We start from the raw sequence: 21,322 nt of genomic DNA on the forward strand, positions 1-21,322 counted from the left end.
CTTTTCTGTCATACAAACATACATATATAGATTGTCAAGCAAAACAGGGAAGTATTGAAATTTGTACATAAATACGTACATATATATAGTATGTGTGTACATATACTTGTAAAAGCTTTTATGCACCCACATCACGTTAGTCACGTCACTCATGCTTTAAAAGTCTGAAATAAATCTTATCAGATCACGTCACCTTAAATAGACATTTCTATTAGACACCAATAGAAATTATATCAGCTGCGATTGCTGTAGAAATTAGCTTATCGAAAATGTCAAAAATTGTTTTATTTTTATTATGGGTTATGATTAGAATTGCTGGAAAAAATATTAGAAAATTGAGATTTGAGATGACATGGACGGATAACAACGTTGTGGGAACATGATAAAATCAAATTTTCCTAAATTTTTCAACAAAAAGCCTTAAAATTGTGTCTTGTATAAATTTTTTTAAAGAATTATGTATAATTAAACAATAGACATACGACTATATCTCATCATTAGCTATCACTACAAAATTGATTTAAAAAAAGTTCATATGTATGTACATATGTATACGCTTTTTGTAAAAAAAATTTCTAATGTTGGTTGACAGAAATACCTTTAAAATTTTTGAAATGTCAATTTGGGTTCCAATTTTGTTAAATTAATTTATATGACGGAGGTTGCTCCCCTTAACAAAATTAATCAACTACATACAAATCTACATATACATTTCGTAATCATAGTATTGTCACAAGGGGTTAAATTTCGAATACGTGAATATCGAATCACATATTGCAAGCATTTCAAATAATTCAATGAGGGTTAAATCAAAGTACACACAATTCGTTATTTTTATAGTAATTTTGATAAGCGATATCTAGAATAAACTTTTTCAAGTTTATCTAGAATAAAATTTTTGCTAAAAATTAATTTAATTTAATGAAGTTAAGAGAAATTGTCATTTTTTCGCAATGGGTGATACAGATTCGTTGGACGTTGTAGTTGTTGGTTCTGCAATAATAGACATGATTTGGTAATGCACATATCCACAACCTCTTATATTTTTTTATTTACTTTTACTATATTATATTTTTCCAGTTATGCTCCTCGTCTTCCAAAGATTGGAGAAACATTACATGGACATTCCTTTGCCACGGGATTTGGAGGCAAGGGAGCTAATCAGTGCGTGGCTTGTGCCAAACTAGGAGCTAAATGTTCATTAATAGCAAAAGTATACGACTGTGATATATTACCTGATCCATATTGATATCTATAAAATGCTTTACGTAGGTTGGAAACGATATTTGGGGAGACAAATATTTGGAGAACTTGAAAAATTGTAACGTCAATGTAGAATTTGTTGAGAAAGTAAAAGATAACACTGGGATAGCTCAAATAACTGTTTTAGATTCGGGGGATAACCAAATTATAATTATTCCAGGTGCGAATAAATCCTTATCTGTAAACGACGTCAATAGGGCAGCTAATCACTTAAACAAAGCAGCCGTAAATTCATTTTTGCGTATAAAAATTAAAAGTGAAAAGATTTAAATATTGCAGGTTTTGGTATGTCAACAAGAAACTCCATTGGATGCCACAATAGAAGCGCTAACAAAATTTAAAGGAATTTCAATACTTAATTGCGCTCCGGCATTTGAAAACACTCCTAATGAGTTACTTACTCTTCCTACTTTTTTATGTGTAAATGAAAGCGAAGCAGCTCTGATGACGAATTTAAATATCAAAACTTTACAGTACGTAACATAATAATTTCTATTATGAATTTACTTCAAAATTTCAAAGCCAAGATTTAGTATAAACATACCCATTTCATATGTATGCCTAGCCAAGCGAATATTTCAAGAATTTTATCATGACTTTTAAATCAGAACACCAGTCGCTTTTTTCTAATCTTAAATTCGTCAATTAAATTATTTATTTTCTAATATTTTTCATCTTTAACGTTTTATATGTAAATTCGAATGCAAATGTACACATTCACGTAAAATTGTGTTCACAAAAAATTTTTGATTTTTTATCGCTCGACTTTTTTATACATATGTAATTTTTAATAAGTTTTGAAAGCTTGAAACATGATATTCCTAAGTACTCTTTATTTTATAACAGAGATGCTAAAATTGCAGCGTTGAAATTGTTGGAGATTGGAGCAAATTCTGTAATATTAACAATGGGAAAAGATGGTGCAATTTTTTCACAGAAAAACGAAAATGTTTATCATATACCTACCAAGAAAATTGAAAAGGTAATTGACACAACTGGTGCTGGAGATGCTTTCATAGGTTCTCTTGCATTTTTCTTTTCGAAATTCAACCATTTACCTATTACTCAACAAATTGGAGCGGCTTGCGAAATCGCTTCTTTAAGTGTACAGAGAACTGGAACTCAATCTTCTTTCTTCTTAATTTCAGAAGTTAAGGAAATAATTGAAAATGTTGAAAATAATGTGTATCCAGTTCATGAATTATAACGTTTAATAAATTTTTTCTAATAACGAATATTTCTAAATTTTATTATAACAAATTTAAAGCTATATAACGTATGTATTTGGCGAATTCTACTTTTTTAATGCTGATGGTTGTGGGCACCTATACTTTGCAAGTTCAATTTCAGCCTCAGCATATGAGCCTTTTGAATAAAGAAAATATTCCGGAACCTTGTATTCTCCATTTGCAGAAGCTCCTGGGCCGACTGGTTCAGCTGATGATTTTACACATCTGGAACTTAAACCCTCCACTTGAGTATTTATACCTTGCATGGTTGGATTTGGAGGTGTTGATTTAGTTGCTCCACCCAAAGAACTTGGTGTTTTCGCGGCCTGACTAAACCGACGTAGGCTGTGTAAAATCATATTAACCCGAAGAGTATTCATTTTACAAATATTTTTCAATTAAATCCTTTTCCTACAACGGGGAAAATGGTTAATTACACAAGTGAGAAACGACTAGAGTTGCCAATTTCACAAAATTATGCTGACCTTGCAATGTGTTTCAGTATCTATTTTATTTTCATTTTGTCACATTAGGACCAAAAAATTTATTTAAATTTATTCAATAAAATAACAGCAGCGCCATATTATATCAAAACGATTATATTAATTGGAAAGCTTGTTGAAAGTACTGAGAAAGCAATAGATCTTGCTCAACATCCATTACGTAATAAGAACTTTTTCTTAATCCTTCTATTACACCTAAGTTCCTGAATATTAAAAAATATTTGGATTGGCTTTGTTTAATGTAAATAAGGAACATATTTCAACAGACCATTAAGTCAAAATGGTATCCCAAAGAAATAATATTTTGAAAAACAGTATTACACCCTTTATTCTGATTTGATGTTTTCAACTTTTCCAGTTTTTGAATATTCTCTTTAATTTCGGCTGATTTGAAAAGACATTTATAAAAATATATTACATATTATATGATTTTTAGAAAAAAATTCAAAAGTTGCTTTGAAATATTTTTTTCAAAATCATTTGTTGAAAGGTTTTCTCTGTGTTTATACTTTTATTAGGAAAACAAAAAAGCTGGGATATGTTGTGTTTTGCATTTTTGCTTTCTGAAAAATTATTGCATTTTCAAATTGCATTTTCTTTCTGAAATAATAATATCAATGTAAATACTTAAATTTATAAAAACATTAAATCAAATAATATTTAAAATCCACCTTATGAAATATTTTAGGAGTGGCAACTCTTACGAGAATTGACATCTTGGTGAAGTGTTGCTATGAAATGTAAAATTCATCAAATTTGATAAGTATGGTAGTGTTTACACGATTATGTAAATATTGGATTTCTTGCTGATAGCCTTCACAATTTTATATTTGCTTTTAATGGTCAGTTCTACATTTAGTTGTAACGTTAATGCTAATGAGCAATGTGAAACTGTTTCACTTCAATATTGGGTTGTAATCGTAACTTTAGTTGTGATGTATTAATACGCACATACTGCATTTGAAATTTGGTTTCTACCTTGACATTACAAAAAATCTATTTCTGTTAGCCGTGGTTTCTATCAAACATGTAGTATATGCTATATAATAATTTCCAGAGCACAACAATTTTTGATTGAAGTTATTACAATAATTACAGAAAATGAGGAAGAAAATGAACAAATTGCAATTGATATTGGAACTAAGTGTGGAAGTGGACAATAAAGCTTTTCAATTCACATACAAACTTGCATTTAAAAATCAAGAAGTGATTCGAACTCATATGGAAAATGCTTTTTAGTTACAAAACATTTCTATTTTTATCTTTAATGTATATATTTTTAAGAGACGATCTTCCAATAAAAAAAAAATTGTAAATCCGATATGTCAAAATTGTAAATGCAAAGACGCTACAATGTGAAATGAAAAAAATGTAAACAGCACTTCTTTCAATACAAAAAAATGCTCAATACTATAAGTACATGACATCAAGATTCAATGCTTAAAAAAAATTAGGAAAAATTCAATGCCTTTTCAATATTTTGCCCTATCAAGTTTTTAAACGTTTATAACATTGATGCAAATCAAAAAACAATTGTCATAGTAAATTCGCCAAAAAAAACAAGTTCATTTTTACATTGTCGTTTGTATTAAATTTTATTAAGTAAAATATTTTTAGTTGCGTAATGTAACTATGAAAAGCTGTAGTTATTATGCAAAATGAGTGAAAAAATTATATTTCACCGATGTTTCCTAAAAAAGAAGATTTCTGTTATTGATCATTGAAATGTACAAATTAATAATTTGATAAAATATGAAAGACTTTGTTATCTAAAACAAAAATGAGGGCATCAGGACATCTGATCTGTGGCCTGTAATGCAAAGAATTGTTTTATATTTTCAAAGTACTTCATTTACTCTTTTGATACTCTTTTCACTTTATTTTTACATGTTTGTTTTTGCCTTTTAAAAATTTTCTTAAAAATAACAATCGCAATTTACTGGAAACGTCATTTTTACAAATAGGCGACTAATGTGCTATTATCTAATTTCAATTTTAAACACAAAAATAAAATTTAAAATAAATATTTGTATTCAATTATAAATAATTGAAAAACATTCTTCGCGTGTGATGCATGTTATGTTATGTACATACATATGTATGTACATAACATAACATCTTTAACAAAACTTATAACAGAAAAATACTTCTAAAAATAAAATAAGTCTAAGTCTAATTTCTAAAATATCTCCAAGTCATGTCCAAAAGTCCAAAATAAATGCAAAGTATTTAGATATACGTATGTGTGTACATTTGTTAATCCGTACGTACATATGTATGTAGGTTAATATGTACATATGTATAGTATAATGCACATCTTTTTATATTTTTTGTTGATTCCAATTTCGATGCATGTTTTTGAAATGTTTATGTGTAATATGTAATTTTACAGAGCTGTTGTAAATTTGTTTGTATCATTTTGTATATTATCAAAAATTGTAATAACTATTCACCTCAGTGATGAGAAAGGCTCTCAGTTTTACTTAAAATATTGTTTACTTTTTGACACATAATTTTGCAATAAACCTTGATTTCAAAATTGAACGATATTACTGTGTTGCTTTATAATTCAGCAACTACAGCTGAAGTCAAATAGCATAACTATACAGTGTTACTGTAATTTTAAATTCATGAAAACTAACAACAAAATACAATGACAGTTGTTAGACTAATCTTGCCAATGATTATTTGGATTATTTAGTTTACAAACCTCAAAAAAGTCAAGAATCCATCAGGCTACAGTACTTTTTTTTAAATTTTAGTTAAATAAAGGTTTCAGTAAAGTTACTGATACAATATTATTCAACATCAAATTATCTTCAATACTAACTTTACTACTAAAACTTGAACAAGGAAATGCAATTTTAAATTTGGAAAAAGGATTAAAAAATGTCAAGGCTAAGAGAAAAGAAAAAAATTTTTAATTACTTTTTAGTGTGCCCTGAATTTTCAATTTCCTATACAATATTAAACGTTTTTAAATGTCAAACCATGGGTCTTAGAGGAATCTGTCTACCATTTCATTAGTTCATCTATTAGGAATGTATTACTGAAAAGTTTAAGCTAGATGGCTTATATATACTTGCATATGTACATACATATGTACATATCTTATAATCAGACCTTTTTGACTCGGCTAATAAACCTTATTGAGCAATATAATTTTTAACTACGATTTTTTTTTATTAACTTACATAATGTACCTAAGGCCGAATTAATACATATTTACATGCACATATGTACATATATACAATAATTAACTGCGTATATATAAATAAAAAAAATGGAAAACACCTGGATCCTTTCATATTGGAGAACTGAATTTGATTTTATTCTGATTTTTATTTAAGTGAAAGGGTGATTGCAAATTGGACCACGGATTTCAATTTTTATTGAATTAAAAATAGAAATTTTTACAAGATTCACTTTCCCATAAGTGAATACTATGATTACGAAATTGGGGTATTAGTATTGCCCAATACAAAACAATATTATTATGTACATAATTGAACTTTTAACTTGTAGTTGCTGAATTGTTTTTCAATTTCACAAAATCTTCTAATTTCCATATTAAATGTTACGTAGGAGGATAAAAACACGGAATATATTGCCCAAAAAATACGACAACCGAGTTGTTTATAAATTTTGATTAGCTTAATTTTTATGACAACTCCATTCTCATTAGTCTTTTTTGAAGATACAGATATATTTCATGACAAAATCACGATTCAGTATCATACATACGAATGTATGTATATATTCACTGATATCGATATTGAAGTATTACTGCATTTCTATAAAAATAGGCAATGAACATTTATAAGCTGAATTTTGTATAAAGTACTACTGCAATATCATGCATCATTTTCATCTATTTTTTGATTATGAAACACGCTATTGTCAAGCATATGTTCTTTTGTACTTACATACATACATACACAAAATTATTATGTATGAGATGTATTCTTCTTCAACGCCACGTACACACACACAAACACAATTTTTATCTCTTTTGTACGAATAAATGCGTATAAAAAGCAAAAATATGCGTATAATAAAAAAATAAAATAGTATGATGTACATGTATCATGAGTAAGCTTCAAGAGTCACAACATATAGGACTAGAAATCCTGAAAAAATGGTCAGTTTTTTTTGTCCTTTCTGTCACACTTCATTGCCTTCTATTTGACTTTTGAGTGAACAATAAGCAAATAACATTAAAATATGGAAACTTCAATTACATTTTGTAAATAAATAGGCGAATACATATATATGTAAGTATGTATATGTAATATGTATATATACATATATGAACATATAAAAAATATTTATGTATATCCTATAAATATCTCATTACTTTTTAGCTTTAGAATTTGCATCAGAAATAAATCAAAGCTGGAGAAATAACTAAGTTAAAATATGCATTATTTTTACTCCTACCTCAGTTATAACAATATTAACTCTATCTCAGTTAACAATATTCTAACCTCAGTTATGTAATGACAACATAAGTTAAAGAAAGTTTTGTTTTAACTGCGAAATTAAAACTGAAAACTAAGCCCTTGCATAAGTGCATTATGTATTTTTGTTTATGACAATATGTTTAAGTATGTACATACGATTATTTGGTTTTTAAGTTTTTCATTTTTTGGCATCGGGCCTCTACGTTTATGATTTCGATTTTTAAAACTTTTCTAAAGCGAAAAAAATAGCAACTTCGAAGAACCTAAACAAAAGTAGGTGAAACAAACAACCTTTGAACTACATGTTTAAAGTGAATTCCAATTTTGACATACCAATATCAAAGCATTCGAAAGTATCTTAGTAAGTATTATGATTTTAAAAGAGGTATTATGTATTGTAACCATTAAAATTTAAAGAAGTAACTGAAAATGGACGACCTTTTTAATAAACTATTTCGGACTTTACTGAAAACTAGAAAAGAAAAATATGTCAATATAAGTATGTATGTCACTTTACTCTTTTCCGAAAATTTTTTGTTGTACTTTCTTTTTCACGTAATACACATTTTCTACTTTTTTAACAAAAGGAGTTGACTCCTTAACTTATTTGGATTCCGTGTTGCGAAACAAGCATTCTTCTAATTTGTACTTAATAGACTTGACAGTTTGAAGTTTTTTGGAGGACATAGAACACATGAACATGTAGTAATTCTAGACTTGCTTATAAACTTTGGCCTGATGACTGGAATACAACAATTATGATTACGTTTAAGATTCGATGCTTAAATACCATATAAAGAATTACGAGGTATCATAAAAGACCACGTAAGAACTATAAAGCTAAATATGTGATATTAAGATTCATTTAATACATATGTACATATGTGTTCTGTATTAATTTTTTTAACTTGTTATTAAATATACCTACTTATGTACATTATGAATTGTTTTAGAAATGTTTATTTTAGAAAAAAAAACTTGCCTAAATTTATTATGAGTGTTCTCTTTTTAAAGAAAACGATATGGAAATCCTATACTAAGGGCTTTTACTTCACTTAGTATAATATCAATTTATTTTCACCATGCCTGTTTTCTAGTTTTCCACACAAGTTACTCGAAACATTGTAAACGAAAGAAAAACCAAAGAAAGGAAAGGTTGAAATTTGTTAAAGGTAAAGAGATGCTGTGTTAAAAAGTAATAAGAAAAAGGCTAGGGTATAAATGCTGTGTAATTTAAATTTCGGAAAAATGGATCGTTGCTCTCTCAAATGACATTTTAACAATTAATATCATAAGAGGAGTTACTTAGATTCTTTTTGACATTTGACATTTTTACAACTAAAATACAAGAAAATTGATTAGAGGAAATTTTTAGAAAAACGATCGAATGTTTTTTTAAAGTGGATTTTCGATAATTCTACCTTAATTTGAAGAGAATTTTAAAATTAAATTCAGATCCAGTTTTTTTAATTCAGATACTTTCCTCAGCTGTCAATTTTTGTAGGTTAAAGAATTAGTAGTCTAAGTTTTTTAAAGAAACGTGTCAAAACTGTCTCTTGACTCCACGAACAAGCACAACATGAAATTTTTGTTTTCACAATGAGACTAACAAGATTTTTACGAAAAACATATTTTTCCAACCTTATAAAAAAACTTTTTCTTAATATTTTTCAATAAAATTTACTATAGCTGATCAGCTGTAGTTGCTGAATTGTGTGCCAGTAGCCAATACCGAATAATTTACTACAATTTTGAACTTGCCTGTTTGGGAAAGGGGATAATTAAAATAAAATTTTTATTTCACATTTATGATTTATTTGAAACATATTTATAAGTAAAACTAAAATATAATGTTTGTGTAGTTAAAACGCAAGTGCTTATATTGAAAAAAAAACGTATTATGTATGTATTAGTTTATATTTTTTAATTTACATATTTCATATTTTATTTTTGAATCTTAAGTAATAATAATTACATATGTATATGCATATTTAAAATAAAAAGAAAAAAAACTTAATTTAAATAAAATTTTAAAATTGAAGTTCGCTTAACTTTTATAATCCGCAACAATGTTTTTAAATTTAACAAAATTTATTTTTATTTTTGAAAAATTATGTAATTTTCTTATTTTATTACATTCATATTGTAGATGTACCATAAAATGATAGATCAATTCAAATGTGAAAAGTACCTTGTCAAAAAATATGTATACACATGTAGATAAGTATGTTCTCGATAGTAGTACGATACTCCAATAAATTTCAATAGTACAGGTAGTGTAAAACTATCTTAAGAGCAGTTCACATTTACTGAATTTGTGGAGGTGTTGCAAAACATCCAAAATACCGCATTCACATTTTCCTTCATTCATTTTGACATTTATGTGAATCTGCGAGTAGCACGTTTAGACCAAATTCTTACTATTCAAATTTATTCCTATTTTGGATTAACTACAGAAAAATTTGACTGAGCCCATTATAATATAGTCTCTTGACTCTTCCATCAGTAACAGTTTTTCTTTTAAAGAGTAATTAATATGTAAGCAATTTCCTTATAAGAATAAAGTTATTGTTAAGATGTTCAGGAAAAAATTACTTACTGTTAATTTCAATTTGCTTGCATGCTACAAGCTTCTGTTTAATTAACAAGATTAAAAAATAAATTCCTAAGATTATTGAATTTAAAAAATTATATTAAAATTGATTTCTTTTTTGCTAATCCTTATTTACATTATATTTTAAACCTAATTTTTTTAATGTTTTTAAATATTCAAATTAGTGAAAATATTTGAAATACATTTTCAAACGCCGCGTAATTTTTTTATATCAAAATAAATTTTTCTATTATTTCTATTATTTGTTAAACAAAATTTTATATTAAAAAAAAAAAAACAATGAAAACAAAACTTAATTAAGGGAAGTCACATGAAAATATTGTGCTTAATTCAAAACGCATTGTTAACTACTTACACAGTACTTAAATTTTCAAATTTTTGACTAAAATAAATTTCATAAAATGTTTCAACGTAAATAAAATCAACAATGTATTTCAATATATGTACGTTTGTTACGTTCTTTCATTAATCTCAATTGGCAAAATGAATGTAGGTATGTAAACGTTGGAAAATTGAATGAATTTTGATATTTTTGATCTATGGAACATAAGGCGCCAGTTCAACAAATTGATTTTTTAACGAAAAATCGTCAATTAAATTTAAAAGTATTTCAATATCTTTTAATTTTTCTATTTGATGAGGTGCGCCTAATAATTTTACGTTTTTACCTTCAATATTTGTAAAAAAGGTATTATTTTTGAAAATAACTGCTCTATCATAAGGTACTTTTGGGGTAGGGTGCAATGCTTGTCTTCTAAACATAACATTACTCGGTCGATATTTATGTATTTCATCTGGATTAATATAATCATCATATATTTCACCAGTATATGGTTCAGAATTTTGTGATACCATTGCTCCTGTACATTTTTGCAAAGACACCTTACACGTCCATTTATTATTTGGTAAATCAATTGTTTTAGCTTGATTTGCCAAATTTATTAAAGGTATTTCAACAATGTTTCTAATCGTATTTTCTTTTTCAAGTGTTTCTGGTGGTAGATTTATAACATACCAAGTCTCAAAACACGTTATTTTTTTGATTATTTTATTGCCTTGTCTTTGAATGATAACTTTTTCGCTTGGTAACTTTCTTTTGTTATTACTAACTGGTGATTGATTTTTATTTTCTAATTTATTTTCATTTACTTGTTTTAATAACTGATTTTTAATATTTTCTTTAGGTTTTTTTCGAGTAACTTCGTTGTCGCTATCGCTCATATCATTCGAATGCCTTGTATCAACTTTTGTACTGAAAGTTGTTATAGGTGTTGTTTTCTTAGCAACCATTGAATTTAATATTCTAGGTGGACCTTTGTTTTGAGATTTATTTGATAAAGTCAAATTACCTCTTCTACTTGACACTGATTTCGATAACTTCAAATTATTGTTTAAAATTTTTATATTTGACGGATTTGATGTAGATGTTGTATTTAACTGATGTTTTTTGTTATTACTCTTGCGCTGCGGCGGAAAAGGAGTTCTCGGAGGTGGATCTTTATTTTTGTCAAAATTTTCGGATAATAAATTTGTATGGTTTGACTTACGACGATTTTTTGTACCAGTTTTTTTTCTATTAGACGGAACATTTTCGTCAGATGAATCTGGACAATTACGAACTTTCTCCGATTTGAGGGGATCGTTTTTCATTTTTTCAAGCATAAAATCACCTAAATTATAAAAAAAAAACATTTTATAATAAATTTTCTATGAAAAACTTTTTTATATATGCATTTATACCTTTTTTACCAATTATGTCATTTATGTTGACTATAGTAAAAGTAGGCATTTTTTCAAAATCTTCCAATGTAGAGGCTGTAGTTTTAGCAAAAGGATCACTATTTTTTTCTAAAACTTCCTTATCAGAATCACTAACACTTCCAAGAGTGAGACTTTCAGAGTCGTTATCTTTTTTAGCTACGTTTTTTATTTGTTTAATCTGTTGTGCACTTTCTGTTTTGCTTTCATTATTTACTTTATTTTTTTCTTTAGGTTGTTGCAAACTTTTATTTAATATCATTGGTTTTGCAACGCTATTTGCATTTCGATTTCCTGGGCTATTACTTCGCTTACTTACTTGAGCTAATTTCTTTACAACTTTTATTTGTCTCTGAGCTGTTAATTCTTTAATAAAATCGTCTATATCAGAGTTATTTATGTCGTCATCATCGTTTAAGTCAATATCACTATCAAAACTATCTTTTTTAAAAGTCTTTTCATTAATCTTAGAAATCTTCGTCATCTCCTTTTGTTGTGTAGGTTCGTTTAATTTTCGTTTGCGAGCGAAACCCACGGATCCACCTACCAATGATGGTTGTTTTGTTTTTTGAGATCTATCGATAGTTGTCTTTGACAATTGATTTTTTTGGAAAAATGTTTGATTATTGGAAGGTTGGTTATACGAATACTTGTTTAAAATAATTGTTTTTCCTGGAAGTGAAATTTGTTTAACTACAGGATTATTTTTAATGCTCTGATTGAATTTTTCCATCTGGCTAAGTTTATTTTTTTCGACGTCATTGCTTAATTTAGGTTTAAATGTTGGTGATATGTTAATCGTCTTTTTATTGCCTGCTGTAACATTTAACTTGGCTTTGGATTTAGATGGTTTATCATATTCTTCTTCCGCAGTTGAGGTATCTTCACTTTCTCTGAGAATATCGGAGTCGACATCGCTTGAAGTTGCACTGAATCGATCGCTCTCAGAATCAAAATCCGAAACACCACCACCAGCTTTTTGTGAAATTTTATTGCTTTTAAAATTAGTTATTAAATTGTCATTTACATACTTCCGATTAGGCTTTGGAGTTCGTTTTGATCTTATTGGTGTATCTTCAACTACTTTTCTCTCGATTTGCTTTTTAGGTATAAGCTTTTCATTAATATTCGTGTCCACTTTCTTAAAGTTCTTAATTTCTGGTGATTTACGAATAATTTTCTGAGACTGCTTCATGTTTTGCATTTGAACAGGTTTTCCCTTATTTAAAAATTTTAAATTGAATCCCTGGAACAGCATATCTTCCGATTTTTTGTTAATTGAATTTAAATTACTTTTTACTTTGCCACTCTCTAATCTACTAATTTGTCTAGAAGCATTCGACACTGCTTTTATAATCCGAATTTCAGGTCTTTTTTCTGTAGGATCCTTCTTGCTTGGAAAGTCTCTTCTCTGTTCAGTTGTGCTAACTTTTCTCATGTTTAATTTTTCAATTTTCAATTTTTTAATAGGAATAAAGCAACGTTTTGTTTTGAAGTTTTGAAATTTGCCTGAGCGTCTATATCCAGCGCTTTGTTTTTTACTATTCAATTTGCGAGATGGTGTCATTATTTGTTTAAAACAATTATAAATTTACTAGCGCTTACTTAAATTCATCATAAAATTATATGAGAACAAATTCAAAATTATTTGATTTAATTGTATTTTCCAAAAATATTTACTAAATATGCTCTAGTTCTTCAATTAGATTTGACAACTTCTCAGGTAAATGACGAAATTAAGTCTCCAAATAAGACAGTGCTAGTTAACACAAATTATTATAATCAATTCCCGCGCACTTTTTCCTTTTTTAATTTCTTCAAAAATTTATTGAAATATTTGTATTTTATTAAATCCCATAAGAAAATAGTTCTAAAATTAATTTTTACTGCATCACTTGAAATAAAAAAATTCTATCCTTAATTAAAAATTACAAATAAGAGCGTACGTACGCTTCGTGACAAGTTTCTATTTTAAACGAATGAAAATGAATATAACAAAAACAAAAATAAAAAGCAAAAAGCTATAATAGGCCTCCACTTTCAAACGACATCAATGCAATTTCTATTTTGTAGACTTCGTAGCCATTTTGTACTAAGAAATGCGTCGATGTAATTATTTGAAGTCACAAATGACACAACCCATTCTAGTCTCTTTGCCAATAGTATCAAAAATGAAAATAACACAAGGGATATGAATAAGGAAGTTTACAATGGTAAATTTATTGATGAAAAAGTTTCTATAATTTTAATTCATTGTTATTTTTTTTCGAAATTAAAAATTAATTGCGTACTATAACGAGGTACGCGTTTAACAGTAAGCTCAAATTTCGCTCTAAAGATTCTTTGTAAAAATAAAATGTTGTAATTTTTTTGAAATTTTGACAAAACGCTAAGGTTTTAAATTTTTTTTTTATAAATCTTTACTTTTGTGAACATAAATTATTTATTTTCTCAATACAAATCTTAAAAGTTGATTATTTATTTTTTAAATTTTATTAAATTTGTTAAATATGTCAAATTACTTGCTAAAATCATTGGTAAAAATATTTTCTTCACAGTTGAGTTTAAAACAGAACAAGAGTGGTTTTCCTTGAAGAAATGTCAGAATTCATAAAGCATACCAGATTTAAATAGAACTAAATTCTTATTTTACCGCATTATATGCAAAATTGTTCTGGGTTAACAACGGAAATCGCTTGCCGCTGCCGTTCAGCGCTATGTTTTTACAATTAAGCAGATAAAATACCTATAATCAATCATAGATAACCAATAGAAAATCGCAAAAGCAGCAAAACCATATAAAGTTCGCCGTATAAACGAAAAGATCCAAAATAAGTAGATTAATAGAAAGTTAAAAGGTGGTTTTCATATAGTTTAAATCTTGTCTGAATAAAAACTTGACAACAAGAAAAGTCCAAAATGAATAAATTGTTAGTTGCTTAGCAAGTTGTTTGAACTTAAATTTTATATTTTCGATCTGAAGTTCGCATTCTACTTTTTAATAAGCATTTCGGCAAACAAAACTGTTTGGTAAAGTCAGAATTTACTTTTTTTTATTCATTTTTTAAGAAATATTTAAAAAAATAAAACAAATTAACGCTTGTAAAATTTTATATGCATATATATATTTTTTTCTAAGAATTCTTAGAAAAAACGATGCAGCAGAAATATTTCTCAAAAAGTCACAGTTCCATTTATTTTGATTTATTTTAATATTGTGATTGTACTAAAGAACATAGGCAAAATTATCACATCTGAGTAAATTTTCAGCACATTTCAATTGATTATTTACTTTTTTACGTTATTATTATAATTGTCAAATTTCTCTAGTGAAAATTGACAATAAAAACATGTACATACCATGTACAGTACCAGTACAACAGTGTATTTGTATGTTATGATGCTGATAAACTGTAAATGTGAAAGAAATGTGGGAACCAATGTCTTGCTTTCATATATGACACAGATTTGATTTTTTTATCTACTTTGTACATTGCAATGCATATCGATTTTATTTGATAATTTTGTTTATGTTCTTTTTATTAAAATGAGCCATTGAATTAGACTTTAATAAATTACATAATTATTCCATTTCATATTTTAATAAATTAACATGTTACATGTAAAAAACGTGTAAAATAATTAAATGTTCACACATTACGTGTTGTTAAATTGGATTCAAAATATATTATTATGTTCCGATTTTTGTGATTTTTAATTTTTTTTCCGTATTGGTTTCTTTTTTAAGGTCTATTTACAATTCCTGTTACTATTATGGTTAACAATTAACTTTAATATTTTTTGTGGGCTCCTGTACTAAAGTTCAGTTTTACATTAATTTCGATACTTTTACTCCAATATTCAGTGATATTGATAAATCAATAAGTATTTCCCAACCCTATTATATTCTGCTGCTTCCATTTTCGTTTGTAGAAATGTATTGTAGACTTAAGTGTCAAAAGTATTATTCGGCACTAAGGCAGAGGGCAGAGCTTACAGAATTGGTTTGTGATTTGCGTATTGTTGAAAATTAAAATAGTCACTCCATTTTCTATTCGCGTTGTGTGTTGGTTTATGGGTATATATACTAGAAAATATAATTTTTGCTAATATTTTACAAAATTAAAAGGAAGTAAAATGGGATCTGATGGTAAGATTACTATTTCCTACTATTAAATTAAGTGAAATAAGTCTTAAGCACCTTGAACTTACATGCGCTTGGTGGAAAAAACTAACAGAGTGCTTGTATATTGCTTACATATGTACTTACGTATATACATCCTATACATTGTATATCTGCATAAATATTGGCTAAATATCGTGTATGTATGCATATATGTATGATGCAGATGATAAATCGAGCAATATGCAACCTGTATCTATAATCTCTTGCAAATAAATACAAAATTTGTTATTTAAATTAAATATTAGATCGCGACAGAAGGCATCGTAGAAGAAGTCGGTCTCGTTCGCCAAGGCGACGCAGTAGGTCCCGAACCCCGAGAGATCGTCATAATAGGCGAACAATTACGAGACGAAGAAAACCTTCTTTATATTGGGATGTACCACCTCCAGGTTTTGAGCATATTACGCCACTTCAATATAAGGCTATGCAAGCAGCTGGACAGATTCCTGCTAATATTGTAGCTGATACGCCTCAAGCTGCAGTACCTGTAGTTGGTTCAACAATTACGAGACAAGCGCGACGACTATACGTTGGAAATATACCATTTGGTGTTACTGAAGAAGAAATGATGGAATTTTTTAATCAACAAATGCACCTATCTGGATTAGCCCAAGCAGCCGGGAATCCAGTATTAGCATGTCAAATAAATTTGGACAAAAATTTTGCGTTTTTAGAATTTAGGTCAATTGATGAAACGACTCAGGCAATGGCATTTGATGGAATTAACTTTAAAGGACAAAGTTTAAAAATTAGACGTCCTCATGATTATCAACCAATGCCTGGTATGACAGATTCGGCTGTTCTCAATGCACCAGTTAGTAAGTTAACCCCACACTACTTTTTTGAAAATGATATTGAAATAAAAGTTTTTTGTTTTATTTTTAGCTGGGTCAATATCAGCTGTAGTTCCAGATTCACCACATAAAATTTTCATTGGAGGCTTGCCAAATTATCTAAATGAAGAACAGGTAAGGGAGAAAATTTTCATAATAAAATAATTTATAGAATCGTTGATCCTATTGAGTGTAACTTCACTATTCGATTTTGAAAGCCAATTTGGATTTTTATGTGCTACTGCATTTTTTTTTGAGAAAAAATAGCGATGTAGTACGAATTTTCGATTATAATTAAATTTTTTCAGATATAATGTATTTTTAGTGTCGAAGGTAAATTTTCAATATTCTACGAATGTATTTTAACTTACAGGTTGCTCTGAAAAAAAATTGAAAACAACGTTTATTTTACGATAAATTTAAGATTATTTTTGTTAAGGATTATTATTATATGTACAGTGGAGTGTGAAATTTCAATGCAGAATTTCCACAGATATTTTTTTTTTACAAAATATGAAACTTTATTTTTGTTCTTTATGTAAAGGGATTAAAGAGGGTTGTTTTTTAGCTAAATTAATTTAGGTGAAACGACAATAAACTCTGATGTAGATTAACTTATTTTGAAGTAACCTATAGTTGGTCTACAGTTTTTTAAATTCAAATCTGGAAGAATCGAGTGTAAATGTAATACTAGAGCCATTACTTAAACACTTCAATTAAGAAAATATCAATCAAATAATTTACTTTCTTGAGTAAAAATTTGTATTCTTAAGTTAATATTTCGTTTAAGGGACCTTGATAAGAGTTAATTTAAGGCTCAATACTCAAAAATTCATTTTCAGGAAAAAATGTTTTTTATTTTCAGCCAGCTTTCAGGAATTTGTTTTTTTAGAAAAAACAAACTTTTTAAACTTTTTTTACAGCTACCAAAAATTATTTTTTCAGCTGTTCTACTTTTCAGCAAAAACAAAATATTATTTATTTGCAGCAATTATATTTATAATATAAAAAAAAACATTTTTCTGTAAAAAAAAACATACTGATTTATAATTTCATTATTATTGTAGCATAGGTTGAGCTACATGGCAGACTGCTGCTTCCCAATAGTTTATGTTGCCATTGTTATCCTCAAAGCAAAAATGCTGTTATTGTTATCTGAATGCACAGATCAAAAATTAAATAGATACATATACATATAAAATATCAATATAATAAACTTTGTTTCAAATCGCTTTATAAATCAAAATGGGATAAATTTTTATCGAAAACATAAAGATATTTTAAAAGGCAAGTTTAATTGAAAAACAAAATGAATTTTAATTACAGAATACGTGAGTTTTTCGAGTTCAGGGTTATATTTGTTAATCTTGGTTGAGGGTTTCATCTTATTTTTAAGTATAGGTTCCTAGATGTCATTCACAGTAAGTATACAATCAACGGTGATCGGTAGAAATTGTCGCATTCAAGAAAATTTAAGTTTATTTGATATTTTTTTTCAAATACAATTTTCACATTTGTTTTTATTTTAACATAAAAAAAAGACTATCAATATCATTTAAACTTGAGTTCTGCGCGAGAATTCATTTGGAGTAGTATGTCATTTCGATTGGTATAAAATTATTGTTGAACTAAACTTACTAGCCCTACATATAAGAGTTGCAGTCATTACATTTGTTTTTTTTTCTTTTATGTTTAACTATATAGGTCAAAGAATTGCTTTTATCTTTTGGACAACTGCGAGCATTCAACTTAGTTAAAGATGCAGCAACTGGTTTAAGCAAAGGATACGCGTTTGCGGAATATGTTGACTTTAACATTACAGATCAAGTGAGTTTTTGAATATGCATATACGATTTTCATTATGCAGTTGTTAGATTAGCACAAATTTTAATTTTTAAATTGGATATTGCAATTATATTGCAATGTGGTTCACTAGATTAAGGGCAAGGTGATTATCACTTATATCCTTTAGATGCATCACTTCAGGTGTTGGGATTTTATTCAAGAAGTTTGTATTGCTCTAAATAAAATCGATTTAGGAATTTTTAATTTTATATGCAATGAATCCAAGTTAAAAACATCACAGATCTATATACATACATATGTAACTTATGGTCAAACAATTAATATAATAATATAAATTTTTATATATACCAATTTCAAATCTTACTTATTTTCAGGCTATTGCCGGTTTGAATGGAATGCAACTTGGTGACAAGAAACTTATTGTACAAAGAGCTAGTGTTGGAGCTAAAAATTCACAAGTTGGAACTGTTGCTCCAGTACAAATTCAGGTACCAGGATTGTCAATGGTGGGAACATCTGGCCCTCCAACAGAGGTATTGTGCTTATTGAATATGGTTACTCCAGAAGAATTACGTGACGAGGAAGAATATGAAGATATTTTAGAAGATATTAAAGAAGAGTGTGGAAAATATGGTATTGTTCGAAGTGTAGAAATTCCAAGGCCAATTGAAGGCGTAGACGTTCCCGGATGCGGAAAAGTTTTCGTTGAATTTAATTCAGTTGTTGATTGCCAAAAGGCACAACAAGCACTAACTGGTCGTAAATTTAGTGATCGTGTTGTCGTCACTTCCTACTTCGATCCTGATAAATATCACAGAAGAGAGTTTTAAATTGGGATTTAAAAATCAAATTTAAGAGAATAAAAACTTTAAACAAAAATTATAAATAAAAAACTTTAATTAATAAGGAAAAATAACTGAAAATAAATTCGTTCTTAAAATTATTTTTTTTTAGGTATTTCTTTTTTAAAATAACTCCTTAAACTTTTGGTTTTGCATTTTATTTTCAATTTAATAGTTTACAAATCGAAAAATTTTTCTATTGACATTAATTTTTATAATTGCTATTAGGTTTAATTTATATTTTTTTAATGTATAAAAACTTTCTTAAAAACTGTAGACTTGAATAAGAATTTGCTGAAATACAGTCAAGACGTTTTGATAAATTCATTGAAAAAATCGTGCTGTTATTATTACCTCCAGGACAAGCTTTTTTTTTAAACAAATTTCTGTTGTCTACACTTTAATTTTTTTTTAATTTTTGAAAAAGGAAGATACGTACGTGCCTATGCGAAAATAATTTTCTTACTTGGAAATATTGTAGCCGCCTTACATATTATAATCGTCTACTAAATTGCAAATCTAACTTCAACTTGAATTATGACTTTCTTAGTACATCTATTAAGCAATCGTTGATTTCTTAAATTAAGTTGAAACTTTGATTTCCTAAAACTTTGTTTTATATAGATATGCAATAATTTAAAATCATTGAAATAATTGCATAAATATCGGATAAAGCTGCAGCTTTCAATATTGTTCAAGACAATTTTGTTTAAAAAAAAAATTACAGTGCCGTGTCAAATTATTAATTTTTTTCTGACAATATTGATTATATGTGACATTACTGGCATAGAAAAATATTTATAGTTCTTTTAGTAAATTATGTTGAAATTAATTTTTTTTTAACTTGAGTGTATTTATTGAAACTGTAGTTATTACAATAAAGTAACCAGTTTTTAACTGAAAGAGCTACGGAAGTCCAACTTTTTTCAGATTACCATCAGAATTTAATTAGAATTTAGCAAAAATAACAAATGAAAATTGCATTAAGTGTTCAATAAGAGAAGAACACCTTTTTACTGTTATGTTTATTAATTTTTGGAAAGCACTCTCCTATTTTAATGTTAAAATAAAATTTCCAAAATAAAAAGTTAACAAAAAGTAAAATTGAAGTTGTTGGAATAAAATTGTATTCATGAGGGACTTAAACTGTTTTACTTGTGATGCGAATAATAAATAATCGTTTGAATTTTGAATACAAATGTACATATTTCTTGTTATTTATTTTAAATTTTTTATTCTCAAAAGAAATTGTAAAATTTTACAAAATTTAGTTTTGTTTTTGTCTCCAAAATTTTTCATCTTTAACTTAATTTACACACATTACTATGCACTCCAGAAAAATTTCGATAAGGTATTATGAAAAGTGTTATGAAAAATAGCGCATGTATAAACAGTATCAATCATTTTTATGCTTTTTGCATATTTTATTAAGTATACACTATGATTTGTACGTGTTAAGAAACAAAATCTTCATTAAAAAAGTCTTTAAGTTTTCACCCTTTGGTGTTTAAATTTCGATTTAAAACCTGATTTATATATAAGTAGATTATATAGAAAAATGCGCAAATTGTTTAGCAGCATAAATGAGCAAATTCTTAGTATTGTGTAAATCGATATTATTCGTCTGAAGAGTTCAGGTAAAACGACAACCATCTTCTATTTTCGTTATTATATTTTCTGATCACTTTCCATTTTCATTCCCAGTCTGTGCATGCACTATGCTAACGTTTGTTGGAAGACCTATTGTCATCCTTACAAAATATATTGTGTTAAACAGGTACAAAAAGTTTAACATCGTTCAGAATTGGGTCTGATCAAAGCATAT

The 21,322-nt window shown here is 27.5% G+C and overlaps 4 protein-coding genes across 4 annotated transcripts; 2 read left to right on the plus strand and 2 right to left on the minus strand.

The window, feature by feature from the left end:
- Positions 1–978: 978 nt before the first annotated feature.
- LOC129612925 (ribokinase) lies at positions 979–2,498 on the plus strand. The gene is made up of 4 exons (XM_055526811.1): positions 979–1,213; positions 1,273–1,488; positions 1,543–1,736; positions 2,110–2,498. Exons 1-4 carry the CDS (start codon positions 1,019–1,021, stop codon positions 2,468–2,470), a joined length of 966 nt encoding a protein of 321 aa, XP_055382786.1. The 5' UTR covers positions 979–1,018; the 3' UTR covers positions 2,471–2,498.
- Positions 2,452–2,952, minus strand: LOC129613003 (uncharacterized). The gene has a single exon (XM_055526917.1). The coding sequence runs from the start codon at positions 2,870–2,872 to the stop codon at positions 2,558–2,560; it is 315 nt and encodes a 104-aa protein (XP_055382892.1). The 5' UTR covers positions 2,873–2,952; the 3' UTR covers positions 2,452–2,557.
- Positions 2,953–9,497: 6,545 nt separating this feature from the next.
- Positions 9,498–13,801, minus strand: LOC129605546 (probable WRKY transcription factor protein 1). Its single transcript, XM_055515418.1, has 2 exons — positions 11,813–13,801; positions 9,498–11,742 (listed from the first exon to the last, which is right to left on the minus strand). Exons 1-2 carry the CDS (start codon positions 13,395–13,397, stop codon positions 10,610–10,612), a joined length of 2,718 nt encoding a protein of 905 aa, XP_055371393.1. The 5' UTR covers positions 13,398–13,801; the 3' UTR covers positions 9,498–10,609.
- Positions 13,802–15,799: 1,998 nt separating this feature from the next.
- LOC129607193 (splicing factor U2AF 50 kDa subunit) lies at positions 15,800–19,590 on the plus strand. Its single transcript, XM_055518027.1, has 5 exons — positions 15,800–15,980; positions 16,262–16,834; positions 16,902–16,984; positions 18,554–18,676; positions 19,030–19,590. The coding sequence occupies exons 1-5, from the start codon at positions 15,968–15,970 to the stop codon at positions 19,483–19,485; spliced, it is 1,248 nt and encodes a 415-aa protein (XP_055374002.1). The 5' UTR covers positions 15,800–15,967; the 3' UTR covers positions 19,486–19,590.
- Positions 19,591–21,322: the final 1,732 nt, after the last annotated feature.

This window comes from Condylostylus longicornis, unplaced genomic scaffold (genome assembly GCF_029603195.1).
Source record: "Condylostylus longicornis isolate FDR11 unplaced genomic scaffold, ASM2960319v2 ptg000001l, whole genome shotgun sequence".
Classification (NCBI taxonomy): domain Eukaryota; kingdom Metazoa; phylum Arthropoda; class Insecta; order Diptera; family Dolichopodidae; genus Condylostylus; species Condylostylus longicornis.